Source organism: Balaenoptera musculus, chromosome 2, assembly GCF_009873245.2.
Source record: "Balaenoptera musculus isolate JJ_BM4_2016_0621 chromosome 2, mBalMus1.pri.v3, whole genome shotgun sequence".
Classification (NCBI taxonomy): Eukaryota; Metazoa; Chordata; class Mammalia; order Artiodactyla; family Balaenopteridae; genus Balaenoptera; species Balaenoptera musculus.
In genome coordinates this window covers 15,906,943-15,928,372 of record NC_045786.1, presented here as the reverse complement: position 1 = coordinate 15,928,372, position 21,430 = coordinate 15,906,943, and the positions used below count along the sequence as shown (strand labels likewise).

Below are 21,430 nucleotides of genomic sequence, written 5' to 3'. Positions count from 1 at the left end.
GCAAACCAGTTCATCTGTACCGTTTTTCTAGGTTCCACATACATGCGTTAATATACGAGATTTCTTTTTCTCTTTCTGACTTACTTCACTCTGTATGACGTTCTCTAGATCTATCCACGTCTCAACAAATGACTCAGTTTCGTTCCTTTTTATGGCTGAATAATATTCCATTGTATATATGTACCAAATATTCTTTATCCATTCATCTGTCGATGGGCATTTAGGTTGCTTCCATGACCTGTCTATTGTAAATAGTGCTGCAATGAACATTGGGGTGCATGTGTCTTTTTGAATTATGGTTTTCTCTGGGTATATGCCCAGTAGTGGGATTGCTGGATCATATGGTACTTCTATTTTTAGTTTTTTAAGAACCTCCATACTGTTCTCCATAGTGGCTGTATCAATTTACATTCCCACCAACAGTGCAAGAGGGTTCCCTTTTCTCCGCACCTTCTCCAGCATTTGTTGTTTGTAGATTTTCTGATGATGCCCATTCTAAATGGTGTGAGGTGATACCTCATTGTAGTTTTGATTTGCATTTCTCTAATAATTAGTGATGTTGAACAGCTTTTCGTGTGCTTCTTGGCCATCTGTATGTCTTCCTTGGAGAAATGTCTATTTAGGTCTTCTGCCCATTTTTGGATTGGGTTGTTTGTTTTTTTAATATTGAGCTGCGTGAGCTGTTTATATATTTTGGAGATTAATCCTTTGTCCGTTGATTCGTTTGCAAATATTTTCTCCCATTCTGAGGGTTGTCTTTTCGTCTTGTTTATGGTTTCCTTTGCTGTGCAAAAGCTTTTAAGTTTAATTAGGTCCCATTTGTTTATTTTTGTTTTTATTTCCATTACTCTAGGAGGTGGATCAAAAAAGATCTTGCTGTGATTTATGTCAAAGAGTGTTCTTCCTATGCTTTCCTCTAAGCGTTTTATAGTGTCTGTCTTACATTTAGGTTTTTAATCCATTTTGAGTTTATTTTTGTGTATGGTGTTAGGGAGTGCTCTAATTTCATTCTTTTACATGTAGCTGTCCAGTTTTCCCAGCACCACTTATTGAAGAGACTGTCTTTTCTCCACTGTATATCTTTGCCTCCTTTGTCACAGATTAGTTGACCATAGGTGTGTGGGTTTATCTCTGGGCTTTCTGTCTTGTTCCATTGATCTATGTTTCTGTTTTTGTGCCAGTACCATATTGTCTTGATGACTGTAGCTTTGTAGTATAGTCTGAAGTCAGGGAGTCTGATTCCTCCAGCTCTGTTTTTTTCCCTCAAGACTGTTTTGGCTATTAGTGGTCTTTTGTGTTTCCATACAAATTTTAAGATGATTTGTTCTAGCTCCGTAAAAAATGCCATTGGTAATTTGATAGGGATTGCATTGAATCTGTAGATTGCTTTGGGTAGTATAGACATTTTCACAATATTGATTCTTCTAATCCAAGAACATGGTATATCTCTCCATCTGTTTGTATCATCTTTAATTTCTTTCATCAGTGTCTTATAGTTTTCTGCATACAGGTCTTTTGTCTCCCTAGGTAGGTTTATTCCTAGGTATTTTATTCTTTTTGTTGCAGTGGTAAATGGGACTGTTTCCATAATTTCTCTTTCATATTTTTCATCATTAGTGTATAGGAATGCGAGAGATTTCAATGCATTAATTTTGTATCCTGCAACTTTACCAAATTCATTGATTAGCTCTAGTAGTTTTCTGGTGGCATATTTAGGATTCTCTATGTATAGTATCATGTCATCTGCAAACAGTGACAGTTTTACTTCTTCTTTTCCAATTTGTATTCCTTTTATTTCTTTTTCTTCTCTGATTGCCGTGGCTAGGACTTCCAAAACTATGTTGAATAATAGTGGTGAGAGTGGACATCCTTTTCTTTTTCCTGATCTTAGAGGAAACGCTTTCAGTTTTTCACCATTGAGAATGATGTTTGCTGTGGGTTTGTTGTATATGGACTTTATTATGTTGAGGTAGGTTCCCTCTATGCCCACTTTCTGGAGAGTTTTTATCATAAATGGGTGTTGAATTTTGTCAAAAGCTTTTTCTGCATCTATTGAGATGATCATATGGTTTTTATTCTTCAGTTTGTTAATATGGTGTATCACATTGATTGATTTGCGTATATTGAAGAATCCTTGCATCCCTGGGATAAATCCCACTTGATCGTGGTGTATGATCCTTTTAATGTGTTGTTGGATTCTGTTTGCTAGTATTTTGTTGAGGAATTTTGCATCTATATTCATCAGTGATATTGGTCTGTAATTTTCTTTTTTTGTAGTACCTTTGTCTGGTTTTGGTATCAGGGTGATGGTGGCCTCATAGAATGAGTTTGGGAGTGTTCCTTCCTCTGCAATTTTTTGGAAGAGTTTGAGAAGGATGGGTGTTAACTCTTCTCTAAATGTTTGATAGAATTTACCTGTGAAGCCATCTGGTCCTGGACTTTTGTTTGTTGGAAGATTTTTAATCACAGTTTCAATTTCATTTCTTGTGATTGGTCTGTTCATATTTTCTGTTTCTTCCTGGTTCAGTCTTGGAAGGTTTTACCTTTCTAAGAATTTGTCCATTTCTTCCAGGTTGTCCATTTTATTGGCATAAAGTTGCTTGTAGTAGTCTCTTAGGATGTTTTGTATTTCTGCAGTGTCTGTTGTAACTTCTCCTTTTTCATTTCTAATTTTATCGATTTGAGTCCTCTCCCTCTTTTTCTTGATGAGTCTGGCTGATGGTTTATCAATTTTGTTTATCTTCTCAGAGAACCAGCTTTTAGTTTTATTGATCTCTGCTATTGTTTTCTTTGTTTCTATTTCATTTATTTCTGCTCTGATCTTTATGATTTCTTTCCTTCTGCTAACTTTGGGTTTTGTTTGTTCTTCTTTCTCTGGTTCCTTTAGGTGTAAGGTTAGATTGTTTACTTGAGACTTCTCTTGTTTCTTGAGGTAGGCTTGTATAGCTATAAAACTCCCTCTTAGAACTGCTTTTGCTGCATCCCACAGGTTTTGGATCGTCATGTTTTCATTATCATTCGTCTCTAGGTATTTTTTTATTTCCTCTTTGATTTCTGCAGTGATCTCTTTGTTATTTAGTAGTGTATTGTTTAGCCTCCATGTGTTTGTATTTTTCACAGATTTTTTCCTGTAATTGATATGTAGTCTCATAGCATTGTGGTCGGAGGAGATACTTGATACGACTTCAGTTTTCTTAAATTTACCAAGGCTTGTTTTGTTACCCAAGATATGATCTATCCTGGAGAATGTTCCATGAGCAATTGAGAAGATAGTATATTCTGTTGTTTTTGGATGCAATGTCCTATAAATATCAATTAAGTGCATCTTGTTTAATGTATCTTTTAAAGCTGTGTTTCCTTATTTATTTTCATTTTGGATGATCTATCCATTGGTGAAAGTGGGGTGTTAAAGTCCCCTACTATGATTGTGTTACTGTTGATTTCCCCTTTTATGGCTGTTAGCATTTGCCTTATGTATGGAGGTGCTCCTATGTTGGGTGCATAAATATTTACAATTGTTATATCATCTTCTTGGATTGATCCCTTGATCATTATGTTGTGTGCTTTTTTGTCTCTTGTAGTAGTCTTTGTTTTATAGTCTGTTTTGTCTGATATGAGAATTGCTACTCCAGCTTTGTTTTGATTTCCATTTGCATGGAATATCTTTTTCCATCCCCTCACTTTCAGTCTGTATGTTTCCCTAGGTCTGAAGTGGGTCTCTTGTGGACAGCATATGTACAGGTCTTGTTTCTGTATCCATTCAGCCAGTCTATGTCTGTTGGTTGGAGCATTTAATCCATTTATATTTAAGGTAATTATCGATATGTGTGTTCCTAGTGCCATTTTCTTAATTGTTTTGGGTTTGTTATTGTAGGTCTTTTCCTCCTCTTTTGTTTCCTGCCTAGAGAAGTTCCTTTAGCATTTTTTGTAAAGCTGGTTTGGTGGTGCTGAATTCTCTTACCTTTTGCTTGTCTATAAAGGTTTTACTTTCTCTGTCAAATCTGAATGAGATACTTGCTGGGTAGAGTAATCTTGGTTTTAGTTTTTTCTCTTTCATCACTTTAAATATGTCGTGCCACTCCCTTCTGGCTTGCAGATTTTCTGCTGAAAGATCAGCTGTTAACCTCATGGGATTCCCTTGTATGTTATTTGTTGCTTTTAGTTTAGTGCTTTTAATATTTTTTCCTTGTATTTAATTTTTGATAATTTGATTAGTATGTGTCTTGGCGTGTTTCTCTTTGGATTTATCCTGTATGGGACTCTCCTTGCTCTCTGGACTTGATTGACTGTTTCCTTACCCAAGCTAGGGAAGTTTTCAACTATAATCTCTTCAAATATTTTCTCAGTCCCTTTGTTTTTCTTCTTCTTTTGGGTCCCCTATAATTCGAATGTTGGTGCATTTAATGTTGTCCCAGAGGTCTCTGAGGCTGCCCTCAATTCTTTTAATTCTTTTTTCTTTATTCTGCTCTGTGGTAATTATTTCCACTATTTTATCTTTTGGGTCACTTATCCGTTCTTCTGCCCCAGTTATTCTGCTATTGATTTCTTCTAGAGAATTTTTAGTTTCATTTATTGTGTTGTTCACCATTGTTTGTTTACTCTTTAGTACTTCTAGGTCCTTGTTAAACATTTCTTGTATTTTCTCCAATCTATTTCCATGATTTAGATCAACTTTACTATCATTATTCTGAATTGTTTTTCATTTAGACTGCCTGTTTCCTCTTAATTTTTTTGTCTGGTGGGTTTTTACCTTGCTTCTTCATGTGCTGTGTATTTCTCTGTCTTCTCATTTTGCTTAACTTACTGTGTTTGGGGTCTCCTTTTTGCAGGCTACAGTTTCGTTTTTCCCATTGTTTTTGGTGACTGCCCCCAGTGGGTAATATTGGTTCAGTGGGTTTTGTAGGCTTCCTGGTGGAGGGGACTGGTGCCTGTGTTCTGATGGATGAGGCTGGATCTTGTCTTTTTGGTGGGTAGGACCGCGTCTGGTGGTGTGTTTTGGTGTGTCTGTGGACTTACTATGATTTTAGGCCACCTCTCTGCTAATGGGTGTGTTTGTGTTCCTGTCTTGCTAGTTGTTTGGCATAGGGTGTCCAGCACTGTAGCTTGCTGGTCATTGAGTGGAGCTGGGTCTTCACATTGAGATGGAGATCTCTGAGAGAGCTTTTGCCATTTGATATTATGTGTGGCCAGGAGGTCTCTGGTGGACCAATGTCCAGAACTCGGCTCTCCCACCTCAGAGGCTCAGGCCTGACACCCAGCCGGAGCACCAAGACCCTGTCAGCCACATGGCTCAGAAGAAAAGGGAGAAAAAGAAAGAAAGAAAAATAAAATAAGGTTATTAAAATAAAATGTAAAAAATATATTATTAAAAATAAAAAATTTAAGAAGTAATAAAAAAGAAAGAAAAAAGAGAGCAACCAAACAAAAAACAAATCCACCAAATGATAAGAAGTGCTAAAAACTATACTAAAAAAAAAAAAAAAATGGACAGACAGATCCCCAGGACAAATGGTAAAAGCAAAGCTATACAGACAAAATCACACAAAGAAGCATCCACATACACAGTCACAAAAGGGGAAAAAAGGAAAAATATATACATAAAAAAAAAAAGGAGGAGAGCAACCAAATCAATAAACAAATGTACCAGTGATAATAAGCTCTAAATAGTAAACTAAGATAAACATAAAACCAGAAACAGTTAGATGCAGAAAGCAAACCCCAAGTCAACAGTTGCTCCCAAAGCCCACCAGCTCAATTTTGGGATGATTCATTTTCTATTCAGTTATTCCACAGATGCAGGGTACATCAGTTTGATTGTGGAAATTTAATCTACTGCTCCTGAGGCTGCACAGAGAGATTTCGCTTTCTCGTCTTTGTTCGCACAGCTCCTGGGGTTCAGCTTTGGATTTGGACCTGCCTCTTTGTGTAGGTCACCTGAGGGTGTCTCTTCCCGCCCAGACATTATGGGGGTAAAGTAGCAGCTGATTCGGGGGCTCTGGCTCACTCAGGCCAGGGGGAGGGAGGGGTACAGAATGCGGGGCGAGCCTGTGGTGGCAGAGGCTGGCGTGATGTTGCAAGAGTCTGAGGTATGCTGTGTGTTCTCCCAGGGAAGTTGTCCCTGGATCATGGGACCCTGGCAGTGGCGGGTTGCACAGCCTCCCGGGAGGGGAAGTGTGGATAGTGACCTGTGCTTGCACACAGGCTTCTTGGTGGCTGCAGCCGCAGCCTTAGCATTTCATGCCTGTCTCTGGTGTCCATGCTGATAGCTGTGGCTCGTGCCCATCTCTGGAGCTCATTTAGGTGGTGCTCTGAATCCCCTCTCCTCGCACACCCCGGAACAATGGTCTCTTGCCTCTTAGGCAGGTCCAGACTTTTCTTGGACTCCCTCCCGGCTAGCTGTGGCGCACTAGCTCCCTTCAGGCTGTGTTCACGCAGCCAACCCCCGTCCTCTCCCTGGGATCTGATCTCTGAAGCCCAAGCCTCAGCTCCCAGCCCCTGCCCACCCCGGCAGGTGAGCAGAGAAGCCCCTCAGGCTGGTGAGTGCTGGTCAGCAGCGATCCTCTGTGCGAGAATGTCTTCACTTTGCCCTCTGCACACCTGTGGCTGCGCTCTCCCCTGTGGCTCTGAAGCTTCCCCCCTGCCCAACCCCCGTCTCCACCAGTGAAGGGGCTTCCTAGTGTGTGGAAACTTTTCCTCATTCCCAGCTCCCTCCCAGAGATGCAGGTCCCATCCCTATTCTTTTGTCTCTGTTTTTTCTTTTTTCTTTTGCCCTACCCAGCTACGTAGGGAGTTTCTTGCCTTTTGGGAAGTCTGAGGTCTTCTGCCAGCGTTCAGTTGGTGTTCTATAGGAGATGTTCCTCATGTAGATGTATTTTTGATGTATTTGTGGGGAGGTAGGTGATCTCCACGTCTTACTCCTCTGCCATCTTGAAGCTATCTCTCCAAATTTGCTTTTTAAACCTGGTTTGTGAGCCAAATTAACCCAAGTAGGTTTCTTCTAGCATCTATTATTAGATTAGTATAATAATTTTATAATTTTGATATGGAATAGAAAATCATCTGATATGTGATGGATTTAGCACTTGCCTGAATATAGAGATTGAATTGGATTGAATTTTGAGTGGCGAAGAGGGAAGATGGGAGAATGAGCAGGACCTCTACTATAAAAATTGAATTATAAACTATAAGAATGGCACATTTTCTTAATTGATCTGTCATAAAATCACTGAAGTTTGGAATTTTCAGGGTTTTGTAAAACTAAATGGGGTTCCAAAGAAGATGAAAGAAAATCACTTAGTAGGCAGTTAAGTGACTCCTAGATCATAGGACTTAAGGAGAACAGAACTGTGTAGCTGGAAACATAATTCTGTCATTTGAGGCATTGTACTCTCTTGAAATCCAATATTATTGGTGTATATGGGGGTGGGAGGTGGTATTTTAAGCCATCAGGCATTTAAGTCCTCCTATGAGGGATTGATCAGGCATGGGGCCGAGACACCCTGTGTCCCTGCCTTTAGTGACAAGTGCTGTGCAGAATGAAAACCCCTGGCCACCAATAATGCATCCAATTTGTTGTGGATGTTCAGGTGTCATTAATTACTATAGAGAAGTTTCTAGTTTATTTCTTATACTTCTTTTTTTTTTTACATCCCTGTGTCTCTCTCTTTTTTCAATAACAACAAGAGCAACAAAACAGAGCCAAGAGTGCCTTTGAAGGGACTGAGTCACATTGACTAGATGCTGACGGATGGGCTTGCTGAAGTCCCTCTGCACGCTTGTCTAAACTTTAAGGACTGAGATGGGACTCTTGTCTATGTATAAACTTTATCAGTATTTATACATCTTTTCCAACTTTGAAACAGAGTGGATGGTAAAAGAGTCTTAAGCTGTCTTTGTCAGGCATTGTGCCTTCTTATATTTAACTGTCTCTGTCTTTCAGTCAAGGTCTTTATTAGTAGCACAACGGAGATTTGATGCTGGGCAGAGGAGAAACTTGCTGCTTGTAGGTTAAACCTTTTAAAATAACTTCTTTGCTTTTCTCAGCTGTCCATTCCCAAATAGCATACTATGGGGGTTGATGATTAAATATGTGTAGTAGATAAACATAAAACTTAAAATTCCCAAATATATTATCTCCAGGGCATTTCAGCTTCAGCAGAGGCAGCGAGGTTATTCACCTGCACACTTGAAAATGCAGCAGTATCTTCAACCAAAGCAGATGCACGTGTAGCATATTAATTTGTTTCTCTAAATACTTTATTGCTGACATGAAAACAGTGCTTCTACCTTAAAGGCTTTGTAAAAAATTAGAAAACCCTATGACTCTCTTGGGATCCTTTGGCTACACCAATCTTTAAGATTGTAGGTATGTTTTAGTTCTATCCTGTCAGCAAGTGAACAGATGTTCATTTGCTTTTGTTGAGCTGGGCCACAGAGATGTGCAGTGCTTGGAATATTGCCTGCCACCGTGTAGTAGCTCTTTCCTAAAAAGCTTTAGCAAGAGGCTTATTTGAGGGCATTTTGTAATCAGCGTCTCCAAGCAATTTCTGCTGCCTCATAAATCTACAGGCCTCCGAGAATTATTCTGTTTTTTGCAATTTCTCCTCCATTCTGCCTTCTGATAGTTTTTAAAGCCGTTTATGCTTCCTTTAGAAATACCCAAATAGTAGATTTTAATCCCAGCTGGACCCTGGCTTAGCATGGGTTTCTGAGAAAGCCTCTGGATCTGGCTCTTGTGTGTGGGCTTTGTCACCTTCATCTGTAAAGGACTAGGTCCATTTCTTAGTAAACCTGAATCATATGTTAATTTCTGAGAGAATAAACAAGGAATGGTGTTTACACATTTAGTCCACAAAGATGGCAGCATTTCAGAAAGTTTCTGAAGATGTTTAAGGAATAGCATCTAGCATTGATTGATCACTTACTATGTGTAAAGCACTGCATTTAGTCTTTCATGTATATTATCTTATTGACCCTTCACGGCAGTCCTCTGAACTATAATTTACCCCACTGTTCACATTTGTATTATAAGCTTTAGAGAATGAAATAACCTACCAAATCCCATATAAGATTAGAACCTAGGATAGTTTGATTTCAGATCTCAATCATTTAGTCACTGAGCCGTGATAATTTTGTATCATGTTGTAGCAGTATAAGGATTTATAAAATATAGAAAAAAAATTCCAACCTCTAGATTTGGTCAGATCTAATGTGACTCATTAAATATTCTTTTGTCTGCTGTGTTAGATGAAACATTACTATGCATTGCATGGTGCTGATTAACTGCAATCACATTTCTCAAAATTGCAGATATAAGCAATTAATTTTACTATTGTCTTCAAATATTCATAGAAGCAAAGAATATAGGCTAAATGTACAGCAAAAATTTAGTCTCAAATTCAAGTGAAAAATTCCCTCATCCATGTTTTTTTCTGGTTCTTGAAGGGAGTTCACCTGTTGGTTTTATGGGTAGGAAGGAATGAATACTATGTTACTAATTATATCACTGACTATGGTTTGCAAGTTGAATGTTTGGATTCTTGAGAAGTCAGTGCCTGAATTTTAAAAAGGTACTGAAGCATTTTTAATATGCTACTATCTACTTGTTATTTCTTTGATATTCCATTTAGAAATGCCAGAGAGTTCTCACCACTCTCCTATTCAGAAACAATAGGCTTTATTGATATGAACAAAAGATGTTACTAATAATAATAAACTGTTAATGTTACTCTCAAACTTTTCAAAATCATAATCTGAGAGACATTTTATCTTTTAATTCAAGAATACTTACTGTGTGAACACATGATGGAGAAAAGATTACTGTCATCTTTTTGTGTTTCACGTGTTTGCTTGAGAAATAATATTGAATGTGTACTACTAATTAAGAAAACTTTCGCACGGTAACTATAACTACAAGGGTTTCTGTTCGTGTAGTTATTAGTGTAATCCAAGTGAGTTTATGTCCATTATTCACCTACCATCAAAGTTTCCTCTAAGATTTAAATCAAGTGTTCTGAGCCCTAAGCTTCGCTTCAAAAGCCATCTTCTCTTAAAATGTTTGGTGTGAAAGGAATTTGTCTCATGTTTGTTGTTTGTTTGTTTATTTATTTTATTATTATTTTTAAAACATCTTTATTGGAGTATAATTGCTTTACAATGGTGTGTTAGTTTCTGCTTTATAACAAAGTGAATCAGCTATACATATACATATATCCCCATATCTCCTCCCTCTTGCGTCTCCCTCCCTCCCACCCTATCCCACCCCTCTAGGTGGTCACAAAGCACAAAGCTGATCTCCCTGTGCTGTGCAGCTGCTTCGCACTAGCTATCTATTTTACATTTGGTAGTGTATATATGTCCATGCCACTCTCTCACTTCGTCCCAGCTTACCGTTCCCTCTCGCCGGGTCTTCAGGTCCATTCTCTACGTCTGCGTCTTTATTCCTGTCCTGCCCCTAGGTTCTTCAGAACCATTTTTTTTTTTTTTTAGATTCCATATATATGCGTTAACATACAATATTTGTTTTTCTCTTTCTGACTTACTTCACTCTGTATGACAGACTCTAGGTCCATCCAATTCACTACAAATAAATCAATTTCATTTCTTTTATGGCTGAGTAATATTCCATTGTATATATGTGCCACATCTTCATCCATTCATCGGTCGATGGACACTTAGGTTGCTTCCATGTCCTGGCTATTGTAAATAGAGCTGCAATGAACATTGTGGTACATGACTCTTTTTGAATTATGGTTTTCTCAGGGTATATGCCCTGTAGTGAGAGTGCTGGGTCATATGGTATTTCTATTTTTAGTTTTTAAAGGACTCTCCATACTGTTCTCCATAGTGGCTGTGTCAATTTACACTCCCACCAGCAGTGCAAGAGGGTTCCCTTTTCTCCACACCCTCTCCAGCATTTATTGTTTCTAGATTTTTTAATGATGGCCATTCTGACTGGTGTGAGGTGATACCTCATTGTAGTTTTGATTTGCATTTCTCTAATGATTAATGATGGTGAGCATCCTTTCATGTATTTGTTGGCAATCTGTATACCTTCTTTGGAGAAATGTCTGTTTAGGTCTTCTGCCCATTTTTGGACTGGACTGTTTGTTTTTTAGATATTGAGCTGCATGAGCTGCTTATATATTTTGGAGATTAATCCTTTGTCAGTTGCTTTGTTTGCAAATATTTTCTCCCATTCTGAGGATTGTCTTTTCGTCTTGTTTATGGTTTCCTTTGCTGTGCAAAAGCTTTTAAGTTTCATTAGGTCCCATTTGTTTATTTTTGTTTTTATTTCCTTTTCTCTAGGAGGTGGGTCAAGAAGGATCTTGCTGTGATTTATGTCATAGAGTGTTCTGCCTATGTTTTCCTCTAAGAGTTTTATAGTGTCTGGCCTTACAGTTAGGTCTTTAATCCATTTTGAGTTTATTTTTGTGTATGGTGTTAGGGAGTGTTCTAATTTCATTCTTTTACATGTAGCTGTCCAGTTTTCCCAGCACCACTTATTGAAGAGGCTATCTTTTCTCCATTGTATATTCTTGCCTCCTTTATCAAGAATAAGGTGATCATATGTGCATGGGTTTATCTCTGGGCTTTCTATCCTGTTCCATTGATCTATATTTCTGTTTTTGTGCCAGTACCATACTGTCTTGATTACTGTAGCTGTGTAGCATGCTACACAGCTACAGTAGTCTGAAGTCCGGGAGCCTGATTCCTCCATCTCCGTTTTTCTTTCTCAAGATTGCTTTGGCTCTTCGGGGTCTTTTGTGTTTCCATACAAATTTTAAGACTTTTTGTCTTAGTTCCATGAAAAATGCCATTGGTAGTTTGATAGGGATTGCACTGAATCTGTAGGTTGCTTTGGGTAGTAGAGTCATTTTCACAGTGTTGATTCTTCCAATCCAAGAACATGGTATGTCTCTCCATCTGTTTGTATCATCTTTAATTTCTTTCATCAGTGTCTTATAGTTTTCTGAATACTGGTCTTTTGTTTCCCTAGGTAGGTTTATTCCTAGATATTTTGTTCTTTTTATTGCAATGGTAAATGTGAGTGTTTCCTTAATTTCTCTGTCAGATTTTTCATCATTAGTGTATAGGAATGCAAGAGATTTCTGTGCATTAATTTTGTATCCTGCTACTTTACCAAATTCATTGATTAGCTCTAGTAGTTTTCTGTTAGCATCTTTAGGATTCTCGATGTATAGTATCATGTCATCTGCAAACAGTGACAGCTTTACATCCTCTTTTCCGATTCGGATTCCTTTTATTTCTTTTTCTTCTCTGATTGCTGTGGCTAAAACTTCCAAAACTATGTTGAATAATAGTGGTGAGAGTGGACAGCCTTGTCTTGTTCCTGATCTTAGAGGAAATCATGTCAGTTTTTCACCATTGGGAATGAAGTTGGCTGTGGGTATTTCATATATGGCCTTTACTATGTTGAGGTAAGTTCCCTCTATGCCAGCTTTCTGTAAGGTTTTTATCATAAATGGGTGTTGAATTTTGTCAAAAGCTTTTTCTGCATCTATTGAGATGATCATATGGTTTTTCTCCTTCAATCTATTAATATGGTGTATGACAGTGATTGATTTGCATATATTGAAGAATCCTTGCATTCCTGGGATAAACCCCACTTGATCATTGTGTATGATCCTTTTAATGTGTTGTTGGATTCTGTTTGCTAGTATTTTGTTGAGGATTTTTGCATCTATGTTCATCAGTGTTATTGGCCTGTAGTTTTCTTTCCTTGTGGCATCATTGTCTTTCTTTGTGACATCTTTGTTTTGGTATCAGGGTGATGGTGGCCTCATAGAATGAATTGGGAAATGTTCCAAAATATTTTGGAAGAGTTTGAGAAGGATGGGTGTTAACTCTTCTGTAAATGTTTGATAGAATTCACCTGTGAAGCCATCTGGTCCTGGGCTTTTGTTTGTTGGAAGATTTTGAATCACAGTTTCAATTTCAGTGTTTGTGATTGGTCTGTTTATATTTTCTGTTTCTTCCTGGTTCAGTCTAGGGAGGTTGTGCTTTTCTAAGAATTTCTCCATTTCTTCCAGCTTGTCCATTTTATTGGCATATAGTTGCTTGTAGTAATCTCTCATGATCCTTTGTACTTCTGCTGTGTCAGTTGTTACTTCTCCTTTTTCATTTCTAATTCTGTTGATTTGAATCTTCTCCCTTTTTTTTTTTGATGAGTCTGGCTAATGGTTTATCAATTTTGTTTATCTTCTCAAAGAACCATCTTTTAGTCTTATTGATCTTTGGTATTGTTCCCTTCATTTCTTTTTCATTTATTTCTGACCTGTTCTTTATGATTTCTTTCCTTCTGCTAACTTTAAGGTTTTTTTGTTCTTTCTCTAATTGCTTTAGGTGTAAGTTTAGGTTGTTTATTTGAGATGTTTCTTGTTTCTTGAGGTAGGATTGTATTGCTGTAAAATTTGCTCTTAGAATTGCTTTTGCTGCATCCCATAGGTTTTGGGTCGTCGTGTTTTCATTGTCATTTGTTTCTAGGTATTTTTTGATTTCCTCTTTGATTTCTTCAGTGATCTCTTGGTTATTTAGTAGTGTATTGTTTAGCCTCCGTATGTTTGTGTTTTTTACAGATTTTTTCCTGTAATTGATATCTAGTCTCATAGTGTTGTGGTTGGAGGAGATACTTGATATGATTTCAATTTTCTTAAATTTACCAAGGCTTGACTTGTGACCCAAGATATGATCTGTCCTGGAGAATGTTCCATGAGCACTTGAGAAGAAAGTGTATTCTGTTGTTTTTGGACGCAATGTCCTATAAATATCAATTAAGTCCATCTTGTTTAATGTATCATTTACAGCTTATGTTTCCTTATTTATTTTCATTTTGGATGATCTGTCCATTGGTGAAAGTGGTGTGTTAAAGTACCCTACACTGATTGTGTTACTGTCGATTTCCCCTTTTATGGCTGTTAGCATTTGCCTTATGTATGGAGGTGCTCCTATTTTGGGTGCATAAATATTTACAATTGTTATATCTTCTTCTTGGATTGATCCCTTGATCATTATGTTGTGTGCTTCTTTGTCTCTTGTAGTAGTCTTTGTTTTATAGTCTATTTTGTCTGATATGAGAATTGCTACTCCAGCTTTGTTTTGATTTCCATTTGCATGGAATATCTTTTTCCATCCCCTCACTTTCAGTCTGTATGTGTCCTAGGTCTGAAGTAGGTTTCTTGTAGACAGCATATATACAGGTTTTGTTTTTGTATCCATTCAGCCGGTCTATATCTTTTGGTTGGAGCATTTAATCCATTTACATTTAAGGTAGTTATTGATATGTATGTTCCTATTACCATTTTCTTAACTATTTTGGGTTAGTTTTTGTAGGTCTTTTCCTTCTGTTGTGTTTCCTGCCTAGAGAAGTTCCTTTAGCATTTGTTGTAAAGCTGGTTTGGTGGTGCTGAATTCTCCTAGCTTTTGCTTGTGTTTAAGCTTTTGATTTCTCCATTGAATCTGAATGAGATCTTTGCTGGGTAGGGTAATCTTTGTTGTAAGCTTTTCCCTTTCATCACTTTAAATATGTCCTGCCACTCCCTTCTGGCTTGCAGAGGTTCTGCTGAAAGATCGGCTGTTAACCTTATGGGGATTCCCTTGTATGTTATTTGTTGCTTTTCCCTTGCTGCTTTTAATATTTTTTCTTTGTGTTAATTTTTTGATAGTTTGATTAATATGTGTCTTGGTGTGTTTCTCCTTGGATTTATCTTGTATGGGACTCTCTGCACTTCCTGGACTTGATTGGCTATTTCCTTACCCATATTAGGGAATTTTCAACTATAAACTCTTCAAATATTTTTTCAGTCTGTTTCTTTTTCTCTTCTTCTTGGACCCCTATAATTTGAATGTTGGTGCATTTAATGTTGGCCCAGAGGTCTCTGTGTCTCATGTTTATTTTTGCATCAGTGCAGGCCATACCTGACTTTGTGATGTTGCCAGACTCATAACTCCATTATCTATGTTGTGATCTGCTTTTATTTTGCTACTTTGCTATTCTTTTTTTTTTTTTTGGCCATGCCCCCGGCCTGAGGGATCTTTGTTTCCTGACCAGGGATCGAACCCTTGCCTCCTGCAGTAGAAACACAGGGTCCTAACCACTGGACCACCAGGAAATTCCCTTTTCTTTTCTTTATTTCACCTAACACAGAAAAAGTGAGGTGGGGATGTTTGGAAATCCTTATTTGCCAAAGTTTTGGAGAAAACAAAGAATGTTAATCACTTTTCTTAGAAACACAACTACCATATTACAAACACAGCTTCTGACTATAGGGCCTCCCTTTTTTAGAAAATTATCATGGGGTTCCACTTTCTTTAGCTCATTCAACCTATCCCTCTTTGCAGGATCCCAGCCAAAATCCCTGGAAAATCTTTTTGTTAAATACGTTTAACTGGAGTATCTCATTGTGCCTGGTGGGTCTTCTGTTTCACAGCCACACAGATCCATTAGTAATTTCCCTACAGTTAGAGAAATAGTTCTTTACCTAAGGAAAACGTTTCCTCTTTCTGTGCCAGTGGGCTCAAAAGGCAGCTGATTTTCATACTAACATTTCTTCAGTTGAATCCAATAAATACATATTGCAAACTCTGGTGAGGAGAGGATTGAAGGTAAGAAGGTAATTTAAAATCTACTTCAGGGCTTCCCTGGTGGCGCAGTGGTTGAGAATCTGCCTGCTAATGCAGGGGACACGGGTTCGAGCCCTGGTCCGGGAAGATCCCACATGCCGCGGGGCGGCTGGGCCCGTGAGCCACAATTACTGAGCCTGCGTGTCTGGAGCCTGTGCCCCGCAGCGGGAGGGGCCGCGATGGTGAGAGGCCCGCGCACCGCGATGAAGAGCGGTCCCCGCACTGCGATGAAGAGTGGCCCCCACTTGCCGCAACTGGAGAAAGCCCTCGCATGAACCGAAGACCCAACACAGCCAAAAAATAAATAAATAAATTAATTTAAAATCTACTTCATTAGATCAGGTGTGAAGATATACAAGTGGAAACAAGGATGGAAAGGAGGGGGTGTTAATAGGTCCTGACTGATTGGACATGTGACTGGAGGAGAAAGTCATTCCAAAGGTCATTTTAGAGTTTTGAACACTGAAGTTTTGAGCAGTCTTCTGAAGTTTTGAGTGTCAGGGGAGAGGTCCAAGTTCAGGAGAAAGAACGTTATGAATCAGAAGTAACTTCATGTCATTGGCGTGAAAATATCCAGCAGACTATGGAGATGTGGGAGGAGCGCTCAAGAGAGAGGTTGACATTCCTGATGTAAATTTGTCATCAGCCTGGGTGACAGTTAAAGCCCTGAGGGTGAATGGGTTTCCAGGAAGGGTGTAGAGGAAAAAAGAAGAGACTGGTGATTAGTTAACACTTATTTCCACTTCTCTCTTTAAATGTGGCTGCTACAGGTATTTGCTTAGTTTGGCAAGAACTAGGGAATATATCTATGTGAGAAAGCTTTCAAGAAGAATAAAGTTAATCTGTAGAGAATAGATTTTTTTTTTAATTGGTAGACACTATTCATCCAATAGCTTAAATATTTTAATCACTATGTTATAATAATAGCTAACACTAATGCCAACTATAGGCCAAGTGCAATTGTACGTGTAATAACTCATTTATCCTTACATAAACCTTATCATATAGGTAATAACTTATTATTTTTATCAGTACCTTTTTACGAAGAAAACTGAGGCACAGAGATATTAAGTACCTTCTCCAAGGTCTTCTTGCTATGAAGTGGTGTATCTGGGATCTGAATTCAAGGAGTCTGGTTCCAAATATACACTTTAATCACTGTGCTATATTGGCCTCATATGAAATATCCCTATGTAACAAACTTTTGATAGACCTTTTCCAGCATGGTCCTGACTTATAATTAGTCACATGGTTATTCTGTTTTATGTGAAGAGGAGATGACTTTCTGGGGGCTACATATTGATGGTTTGCTGGACACATTATGGATGTTTCTTATATTTTTAATAGACTAGTAGATAGCATCTGGTTCAAGAAGAAATGTATTAGTACATCTTGTTGTACAGAAACAAAAGAGAATGCAGCACAGAAAAATGCAGACCATCTGTTAAGCTAAGAAGCAGTGTGATGTTTTGACATAATAAAATGTTTATATTATGAACAAGGCTGAGCAATGCACACAGGTTTAATGCATCCATGAATTAAGCCTCACACATCATTGGTATTCATTAGTGAAAGTGGGATAATACTTTCCACCAACACACCAGTTTTCTATTGATTTAAGTAATTAGGATTACTTGATCTTTCCAAGTTTCTAGATTCATTATACCAGACTATTTCCTGGTGGAGACTGGGCTGGCTTCACATCACAATATAACATTCAGTCATTTTAACAATAAGTCACTGAACAACGATTTCCAGTCAGTGTCCCAAGCTATGTCTAGGTGATGGCAGAAAATGTGCAGGAGGATACCACAAGGTCATCCAAGGCAGGACTGTGAGTAAAATTCAGAGAACCAGAGGTGGAAATGGAGCACAGATGAAAAATGCCAAGAATCAAGAGTTCAAGATGGAGCATGGGTCCAAGAACTGGTAAATACTAAATAGTATGAACGCATAGGAACCAAACTCAGGAGATGATATGGGGCAGAAACCAGGTGACTGTTGCTTCATTTCACAAACATGTTACCTAACCTAGACATGTGGGATAGAGATGACTGTACATTTTCTTGTTCTTCAAAATGTATGTTTAGATCTCTTTCCACTTGGAATTGGCATGGTCACCCAAGTGCTTCTAGGAAGTGACATGTTTCTAATTTGTAGGCTCTGTGCTATAAGACTGTGAGGTAGTAATGTTCCTTGCTCTTTGTTTTTGTTTTATTTCATTTTTCTGATCCAGGTTGTTTTTGAAGGCCAGATGATTTCAACTCATGAACAGGATGAAGTCATAGCTATTGATGATATATCCTTCAGCTCAGGCTGCTTGCCTGCAAATGGTAAGAACTTTTTCTTATTTTGATCCTTATTGTATAATAAATCCAGTGCAGTTTAAATATTGTGTAATGACTTTGATCTGCTCTTTATTTTTACTTAATGCTTTAGAGTGAGCTATTTTCTAATACACTGTGTAACAATGACTAGATTTAATGCTAGAGGTGAAGATGGTATTTTTCACTGCTGATGCTATAAAGAGCTGAAAGGTGTAATTTAGTCTCAGATTTGGAACCTTGTAGCAACGTTTACACTGTTTAGTTAAATCTTACCCAGCGAACTCTATGCCTTCTAGGAGATTGGGAGAAAACTGGCCTCCATAGACTTGAAATTGTCTTCTTGGAGAATCAATTTGACTATGCCACTGAAAGACACAGATGGAGAAATATATTAATTATAATCTATTTTCTATTTAGACTGAAACGACTAGATCAATAAACCACACAGATCTAAAAAGTTATCCATATCGGTCCCTTGACTATATTAACTGTATAATATTCAATTCACCAGTCACATTGTTCTCAATAGAAATGTTCAATGTTTAAAATATAAATTGGTAATGATAAAATTAACTTAGTCGAATAAGCAATAACTATACATATTCAGATATATGTGATTATAGATATTTGATATTTTTCCTTTTGAAATTTTATTATGATATAGTAGAATAAAGATAGCAATTTTGTAGAGAGTATTCCCAGTTCTAATTTTGTACAAAGATATGGTAGTCGTGGTAAAAAATATTCCAGTAACAGAAGAGGTGGATTGGTCTACCTAAGAGAAATCAAGGAAACTTGATAAAGGGTGTTTGTATTGCACTTTGATGTTTAAAAAGCACTCCTACTGTTATGATAAGAGCTTACAGGTATGTGTCTTTTGCCACTCAAACCAAGATAAGGTTTTACAGGAGCTGATGACAGCACCTTCTAAACACTGGAACACATAAAGGTCTCTTTCATCTTTGTACTGTCAGTTCTCAGTATATGTTAGTAAGAAATCATGATAGGATAAATTGAAACATAGGTAAATTGAAATGGAGAACTTTAAAGGAACAGACTATAACCTCCACCCATTCCTAGAAGTAAATAATTTAAGTATAAACATCAGTGCCTTTTCACTAAAAGAAGATAATATTTATTAGATTTATCAGAAGAGAATCAATATACCAGTGTAGAATACATTGTTAACTCCAGACAAAGCATGATCTGCCATTCAAATGTCCCCTAATAATTCCTCTTCTGTTACCCTGCATAGTTGTTCCTGAGGCCAGAGCACAGCCTGCTTATGCTTGATTTTTAATGAGACATCTAGTCCCTGACCCTGATCACTTCAGCAGGGCCTTTATATATCTCAGTTTTATAGTTTCTGCAGAAATTGACATCTGCCAAACAAAATGATCCCTAATAGTTCTGTTTATTGCCCGGTCTGGCTGATCACCCTCAAAGGAGAATAAAGCAGTGAAATCAGCTATTGGCTGGACTTTCTGAACCATCAGGAAGTTAGGAACTGGCTGTTGCTATTGAAACTTTGTTTACATTACAGATTTACACAGAAGAATGCTTGGGTTGTGCTTGGGACTTGAGATCGCTTGTAATAGGACTCTGCTATCATTTCAGACATGAACTTACTCTTCATCTTTGGCTCTGGGAACCAAAGCCATTTCCCTAATTACCCATGATCCATACACTGGGACAGACGCCGGTGTAGATGGGCCATAATTATTCAGAAGACGACTGCCAGATTTTTAGTTATCACTTAAAAGAACTCCTTAAAATCACTATAGAAGTAAAAAAAAAAAGCAATAGTAGTGGGAGTGAGAGCATCAGAAAGTTGGACATTCAAGGAAAAGTTGTGGTCACATAGAAAAATATTGGAGTCTACAATTTCTAAGAATAGTTCTGGGTAGTGTTATCACCGTATTATTTTGAGGTGGTGTGGAAATAAAGTTTACTGAAGATGAGACATGAACTTTAAAGCTAAATTATTGGGCAGGCCTTTTACATGGATATTAAAGTTATACAATATTACAAGGTAAGGGCCTAGAGAAGAAGACTTTGAAATCCAAGACTGAAGTGTTAAGTGAATATGGAAATCAGATCTCCTGCATGGATGACACAGGGCTATAAGTTGGATGTCATGGGCCAAGATGTTTTTGCAACATGGAAGAATGAATCATTGTATAGAAGCAACATTGGGGATTTAGAAGGATGGCAATTTTAATTTTAGGCCTTTTGTTTTATGGGGCATTGGAAAAGAAGGTCTCCCCTTGGGAGAGCTACAAAGGAAGTGGTGTCTTTTTGGGGAAAGCCAGTACTCAGGTAAGGTCACAGAGTGTTCTTTGACTCTTTGAAGGTGAGAGTGCAAGAGTTTTGTTTTTCAAATAGAAGGAGGATTGAGGGGATATTTAAACTTCTGGGAGGAAAACACAGCAGCATGAGGATTAATAATGGAGAAAAAGGATAAAGCATTATGCGATAGGACTGGCACTTGGATGGGGTTCCATTTTGTAAATGGTGAGAATGTGAGAGGTGGTAAAATTAAGTAGCATTAAATTTTCAAATGAGACTCTCCAGTCACGTTCAGGCACTATCATGATAGACTACACCTAGTTAACCATCAGAATCACATAGAAGAGTGATAGATTCTGGGATTCACTCCAGACCTGCTAGATGGGAATCACTGAGGATGGAGCCTACATTTAAAGTAATGTTCTCAGGAAATTTTTGTGAAGTCAGGCAATCCTAGGTTTAAGAACAGAACTAACCTTTTGGGAACCGCAAGACCTAGTCTCGTGTTGATTATTGCACTTGGCAATGACTGCCCTGGAGCAGGGTTCTGGATGACTAGAGTCTGTGGTTTCAGTCTCATGTGGTCCTGGTGGTGACAGCCAAGGTAGGGGAAGCAGGCAGAGACAACCCAACATCTTCTGGACATTTCCATCAGAAAATCCTACTCCAATGGACAATAGGGCTAGATATGCATTTGGAAGCAAGAAAGCAGAAAAGTGTGCTTAGATGACTTAATAGAGGATATAGCCAGTCATGGCATAGGTTCTTCAACTCTGATACTGCTAAATTCAAGGACCAAGGGATTTCCTTTGTACTTCCCTCATGCTTGTCATCTTATGCTCATAGAATAACCTCTCGCATTCAGGGCAGGAAGAAGGAAGGAATGGGAAGGGACGTAGTTTTGGACATGTCATTCATCGGCTAGGTGATTTTCAGGCAGACAACCTTAGTTGCTAGGGAGGCTAAGAAAACTGAAGATTTAGATTTGGCCTCTGTAATAAAGGCAGGCAAGGAGAACAGGTTTATAAGTTGAGGGCGCAAATATATTTGCTGCAGAAACTCAACATCAGTATGTTTAGAATTAAATTCCAATCTTCTTTCAAACTCTGTTCCTTCTCCTGCGTTCCCTGTTTTAGTCATTGGCGTCTGTTTGGTCTCACTCAGGAGCCAAG

General features: G+C 38.0%; 1 protein-coding gene across 1 annotated transcript in view; it reads left to right on the top strand.

Annotated features, from left to right (window-relative positions):
• The window catches only part of MALRD1 (MAM and LDL receptor class A domain containing 1), a 612,855-nt gene that overhangs the window by 34,382 nt on the left and 557,043 nt on the right, over positions 1 to 21,430 (top strand). The window contains exon 5 of the mRNA XM_036841268.1: positions 17,879 to 17,975. Within this exon, the coding sequence (XP_036697163.1) occupies positions 17,879 to 17,975 (97 nt within the window). The remainder of the gene's footprint in view (positions 1 to 17,878; positions 17,976 to 21,430) is intronic.